Source organism: Charadrius vociferus, unplaced genomic scaffold (genome assembly GCF_000708025.1).
Source record: "Charadrius vociferus isolate BGI_N301 unplaced genomic scaffold, ASM70802v2 scaffold314, whole genome shotgun sequence".
Lineage (NCBI taxonomy): Eukaryota > Metazoa > Chordata > Aves > Charadriiformes > Charadriidae > Charadrius > Charadrius vociferus.
In genome coordinates, this window is record NW_009648241.1 from 1,070,807 (window position 1) to 1,077,693 (window position 6,887).

The 6,887-nt window shown below is 34.4% G+C and overlaps 1 protein-coding gene across 1 annotated transcript in view; it reads right to left on the reverse strand.

The window, feature by feature from the left end:
* PCDH17 (protocadherin 17) overlaps nt 1-6,887 on the reverse strand; it is a gene marked incomplete at its 5' end in the record, with an annotated part of 88,091 nt that overhangs the window by 60,798 nt on the left and 20,406 nt on the right. Inside the window, 1 exon segment of the mRNA XM_009884161.1 lies at nt 151-209. Within this exon segment, the coding sequence (XP_009882463.1) occupies nt 151-209 (59 nt within the window).

Consider the following 6,887-nt stretch of genomic DNA (forward strand, 5'->3'; position numbering starts at 1 on the left):
TTAAAAAAAAAAAAAAAAAAAAAAAAAGAGAGAAAAAAGAGAGAGAGAGAGTTGTATTTACTTGTTCTAAGTTGAATTGTACTCTCTGGCAAAGCAATTTTGACAAGAATGCAAATGGGAAAGCCGAGAAAGTTATTTAATAGGCCTTACCTTTGAACAAACTGCTGCCTGCTGCCCATGTAATTGGGCTCTGCGGGAAAATTGTCTGTCTGTGAAAGAGAAGGAAAAAAATACGTATAGTTGTACACTGGACAAATCTCCTGCAGAGCAACAAGATTTCCTAGAGGAGAAATGATTAATAATTCAAAAATTCCCTTAATCTTCAGATTTGTACATTTTAATTAAATTGGAAAATGCTGGCATGTAATTATGTGCTCAGAACAATTAAATGATTCCGGTCCACAAATTACCTGCTAAAGTAAACAATGAGGCTCCAATAAGTGGCATTCTCTGTTAGTAACCTGACAGATGACACTGTTTATGTTTTTTCATTAGTTAGATATTAAGACTGATGGTTATTGAAAATGAGAGAAAAAATTACTTTTGCATATTAGAAAAGTGAATTATTCAATAATACTAATTTTTAATCATAATTACATCATCTACTGGGATTCTGAAGCCCTTACTGCTGTAATATAATTTCATATATTGCTATATTACTCTTGAATTGAAAAAAAAAAAAAAACAACAAAAAAGTCAAGACAATTTATGGCTGATTAGCTGTGGAGTTTCTTAAATGTGATTGGAAAAGTAAGAGAATGAAAATATTTGGATTTTCTCTCTTTAATTTTCATCAGTATTAATAGCTATGTCAGAATAATGAGAACCACACATGCGAACAAGAACATTAAATGATTGTTGTAGACAAGTATTTTTTTAAAGATACTTTCGTTAAGTCTGTCACGAGTATATTTTTAGCAGCATGAGCTAAGTAACTGTAGAAGCAGAAGTATTTACAGCATCCAGACCAACATGGAGTCCTGCCAAAGGGAACTGAATTCCCCTTGTATCATCAGCTGAAGTTCTTTGGGAGAAAGAGAGACTGCATCTTTCACAAAACTCCATATACTGTACATTCACACACGTCACTTCTTCTTGCAGCTGACCTAGTGACAGAGCTTCTACTGTTTTCTGCATCACTTCATATCACACCACTATGCTTCACAGCAGCTATGAGTTTTGCACCAGCGTCTAGCATATCAGTATTGGTAACACGGGCAGTGCTCAATTAATGGAGCAGAAGACCCAAGGTAAGGTTTAATGTCGCACAAGTGTTTACACAAGTGACTGCCCTCCTAGATATTTGTTTTCCCTGCCACTCCCCACTCCATATTTTTAGCTTTCTTTTGGTTTTATAGGTAGGTGGTCATTAGAAATATTTGCTGCTGCTTTTACGGCTGGAATATGGGAGCTTGGAAAAGTCGCAAGAAGTTACACCGGAAATTTAACAGTCTCTGCTGTTTGCAACAGACAACGGGTAGCTACCTGCCACTCTTAATGTGCATGTGAAATACATGAGCTTTTATACCATGGATATCTTGTGTGATTTAGGGAAGGGATGGAAGATAACGAATTATATTTTGTTTGGCATGTATGAAGTCAATTTACACTGTACTTTCTTCTTGTTTCTAGTTAAATCTTTTGGTTCAAAAATTAGGATTATAACACACACGGTGTTCCCATTTTGAAGCTGTTTCTAATTTAAGCTGTGGAGTACATAGCATTGAATATGTTATTACAAAAACAATCTGATGTTTTATCAGTGACTCTTCTTTTATGATAAACTGTATGACAGAATCAGGTTTTACTCATCTGTTTCCAAAATATAGCAAAAAGCTCCTATACTTATGACTCTATATGATTTTTTATCATATCAAAATTGCACATAAGTTGGAAATCTGGGTATTTATATCCAACTAGAGACTTGTTCTTCAGCAGCATTATTAAAAGATGGACCTGTGAAAGTTTTTAAATACTGCAAACAATACGGTCTATTACAGAAGGAAAATTCTGAAGATCTGGGACATCAAACTCAGTGTTGTGTCACTGCTTTTCCATGTCAGCATTTCAGAAGCTGATGATTTCAGCTACAGGTATCCAAACTTTTTAAAATCTGGCCACTTCAATTAGGGGGCAGGTTAGTGCTTTGCACCTAAAAACAGACAAGATCCTGTTTTTAATATATGCAACTGGAATAAAAGCTTGTCTTAACTTTTAACATGTTTCAAGTTATAAAAACAAACGTTGAAAACAAACAAAAACAAGAGAAGAAACGGAGGCCCAAAAATAAATATTCCAGCATTCTTATATGTAATCTCTTAAATGTAGCACGTCATATTTTGGAAGCAGCCTTAATTCTGCTGTTTAGTCTTTTCTTGCCTCAAATTGTAAGCTAGTATATCTCATATGTAGCAAATCTACCCCATATATATACACATATAATCATTGTGACACTCACAGAGTCCAATACTTCTCAATCCAAATAAACCTTTACAATTGCAGAGACCACGTCTATTTTCTAGGTCTAATATGTCAACTACAGATGCCCAGGAAAATTGACCTTATGCTTTTACTTACGTAAGAAATCTGCCTCTTCCTAAACACAGATGCTACTAGAATCAACATTTCCATTTTTCATGTCATTGTCAGGCAAAATTCCCACTATAAACTGCCTTTTCATCAATTCTCTGCCATTAAAAAAGTCAGACTTTTGCCCTGGAGTTAATTATAGCACCTCCTTAAAGGTGTGTTAAGAATTTATCTATAAGCTGGACCACATTAAGAGCTGGTCATACTTTTTATTTCTGCTTTTTCATAGCAAAAAAAAAAAAAAAAAAAGGCATTTTGCACACCCTGGATTAGCCAAGATATAAATTTTAAAACAGAAGTTATGACCACAGCTTAGCTGCCGTCCAAAAAATGGGAGCTGCCTTCTAAGAAATTCGGTATTTATGATAATCACTAATGACTTTTAACTCGATCACAGTTTGACCAATTTCCTTCGTATTGTATTTTGCAGCAATACAAACAGTTGGATGTCATGTTACAGTGAGTTCATTGCTGCAAAAGAACAAATGTAAATACTCGATAACCATATACAATAGCAAAGCTCAGAGTTAAATTCTTTTCCTTCTGCTCTAAAAGCATTAGTCTTTCTCCTATGAACTATGAAAGTATGATGCTTGCATTGAGCTGTAACAGAGCCCCCTGAGATACAGGCAGCAAAGAGAGAATTGCTCCATGTATGACAATATCTATACAAAAATTGGGATAATAAACAAATATTTAATTTAAGGTGAGGCAGTTTAGAGGAATCTTAGAAAGATAAGCATCCGCTTCACAATGGATTACAGAGAGATATGCATGTCTAACTCCCTTAAACACTTTTTTTTTGTTTTTTTAAATCCCAGCTGAAGTGAGAGGTCATATACTTAAAATTTTTACACTTTAACATCTATGGAAGTGATATTAGACGTTGCAGCTCATGCATTAATGATACCTCTTTTCACTGCATAGCTGTAACACTAAGAAATGAGTGCTACTTTAAAAACCTATCAACAGCAAATAAACTCTTTGTTCTTTTCTGGGTGTACAGCCCTTTCTAGGAAATCAGAACCACAGTGTCTCTCTGTTTGCCTCCAGTTTTAAGGTAGGCTTCAGTTTACCTGCAGATAACAGTCTAAAAGCTGGTCAGCTACTCTAAGCTAAGCAGTCAAGATCCCTCTGTAAGCATTAGAGACATACAAGATAATTCATCCTATTTTGGGCATCTGGCTTTAGGTATGTACTGTTCCCAGAGATCACTTTCTCAAGGAACTCTAGGGGAATCTAGATGACCACCAAGATGCTCAGTGTAACAGCTAAAGCTAAGAAAGGTGTTTTGTATCAAAAGTGAATTACATGGAATTACAATCTCACGATAAATAACCAAAAGTTACTCAAATGCTAGGACTGATAAATTCCTGAAGAACAAAATAAAACAAGCGCCACCCTCCTCCAAGAAAACTCCCAGACACAATCCATGTCTAAAACTCACCGGAGTTAAATAGTAAAGACATGTTTTGTGTCTCTGTGATTCAAGGTTGAGGGCTGGAGTATCAATTATATTGCCAACTACTATGATACAAGTTCTTCGGTAGGAAAAAAAACATACTGGGACAAATGGTCTCTAAAACTAAAGCAAAAGCAGAACTGTCCACTGCCCTGGGTAGATACCGGAGAATTAAAAAGTCTGTGATGTCAACCTAACTGTCCATAGCTCCCGTAGAGAAGAGGTCCTGTTTTTACGGCTCATTTTCACAGATTATTGGAATCGGTTCATTTCCAATGAGAATATGCTGTTAAACCATTCAACAGACATATTTTTTTCACGGTTGCTACAATGTCCCCTTAAAAATACTTTCTTACACCTATCTGTCCTAATATGTGACCCTAGAGTAAATTTGAAATTTTAGGAACACTGCCATTACTGCAATGTTGCAAAAAAATTCCTGAGGATTCCTGTACACACATTTAATACAGCTGTCTCAGGATGAAGCTCATAAAAAAATGCCATTTTGAAAGAGATCAGAATGCATATAAAGCTTTCAAAAGCTTCAAAAATTTAAAAAAGAGGGTTACGACCTTTCAAAAAATATCTTACAGTTTGGTTATGTTACCTGTTCCATCGGGGAGCTGAGGAGGAGGAAAGTAATAGAACAGTCAAAGTAAACCTGTGCAAAATACACTTTTGCTGGTATGGGATTTCAGATGTGACAATATAATTGCTACAGTCTAACAATGTGACTTGAAGAATCATTTACTGGCCAGTGTTTGCATGAACATCCTTCAAGTGTTATCATCAACTGCCTGTGAAACCATTCCTTCTGTTAGAGGTGTTAGGGCATGTGTATTAAGACCACACAAAGGCTTAGATAAACTACAATTGTTGTTGAGTATTGGTTTTATATGGTGAATTTGGAATACTAAATTTTATAAGTTCAAAAGAAAACCATTCAGAAGGTTGCAAGTCAACTGTTAAGGTTCTACTAATTAATTCTAGAATGGTTATGATTTCCAAAAGTTTCATTTAGAGAAAGGAAAATGAAAAATTATGGCCAAGAACAGAGTATTAGAAACAAATTCCTCCCAGGATCCATTAACCTTAAATACTCAAATAAGAAAAAAAAAAAAAAAAAAAAGTGAAAGCTTCATCACTGGAAACAGTTTGAAGCAGCCTGGGCAAAGCATTACGCAATGAATTATGGGGAATATTTTTAGCAATGGGCTACATTAATCTCATTTCTTTTTTTTTTTTAATAAATTCATATTCACAAAGTATACGTGTTTGCTTCTGTTGAAAAGTTGTGAATTTTTTATAAATAAAAAGGAGTTCCACTGTGATTCTGCACACAAATATATTTTTTCAAAAATGTCAGGATTAAAATTACAGCCCTATATTAATCAATCAGATTTCAGTGATTCTGCTGTTCCTCAGTAAGACAATGGTAAGACTTCACAAGGCTTCTGCTTTCAAGATTTCCTATTAAAAGCAGGCTGCATATTAGGAATTAGAGGTTCCTAGATATTTCCTTTTTTTTTTTTTCAGTTTTATCAAAATCCTTGTTATGCCGCAATTCTGAAGATTTCTAGTAATCTTTGGTATATCTCATACTGCTTGAATAAAATTAGAGAAAAAGAAAAGAAAAAAGTTTTCCATTTCACAGGTCTCTCTCCTAAAAAAAAATAATCCTAAAATCAACATGAAAAAGTCAGAGAAAGTGAGAGAAAGGGGGAGGGGGGCTAGAGAGAGAGAAATGCAATATTTAAGTGTTCTTGACAAATTATGCCCTGAAATAATTGTCATATTAGAGAAAGATGTATTCTAAAATGTAAAAAAAAAAAAGGAAAGTACTTAAACATTAATCAGATTTATGAATATTAGGCTACTAGAATATTCATAATTTTTTCTCAGAATTACAAGAACAAGTATCACATTTTCAGAAATGATTCAATGCAACTCCATTTTATGTAGGTGTTCATACCTGGAAGTATAATAAAGCAAAATGTCTTTGCTGACTTTAACTTCTTTTTAATTAAAGATTAAATGCAAAAATGAAATGAAACAACTCGCCCCTTTATCAGACTGCCACTTAATATCTAACTCAAGCATCTTCTGTCTTTTCTTGAAAAGCTTAATTCTGAGTATTCACCCTTCCCCCATGAAACAAAGATCTTATATAATGGCAATCACATTTCAAGACAAAAGAGTTGTATTCTGCCAAATCGAGTTTTGAAAGAGCAGACAATTGTCTTCTTTTTGTTAGGAACAGTTTGTGTTCAACACAGTACAATTTTTCACAAAGATTCCTCAGTGTAAGACTGCCAGTGAGTGTATACACTTAGCCTGAAGTAGCAGGTTTTGATTTCACCAGACTTCCTTCATTAAGAAAATGTATTAGCCCAATAGAAAAAACAAACAAAAAAAAAAACACCAAACAAAACCAAACAAACAAAAAACCCAAAACTGGGCATAATGTTCTAATAAGTTATTCTACCTTTTTGAAGGAGAAAATTAAATAGGCTGCTTTAACAAATCTTGTTCCAATATGTGCTCTCCACTCTCATTCTTTTGAAAATATTTTTGAGACATAATTTATATGACATGTACATATTTGGGAAGTTTCACACTTGCTGCAAAATGTGTATTTTGGTGTGACAAGGCCTACAGTGTGTTTATGTGAATTTCTGACAGATGCAACATTCTTCAAAAGCACACTAAAAACACTGGGCAACAAAACCAGTCAGATCCACAAGGCAATATCATTCACCAGGCTGCTGTAATCTTTATTGAAGAGTGTTGGTGGCTCATGTTTTCTCTTTCTCTTGACTAAGAAAAGCAAAACTGT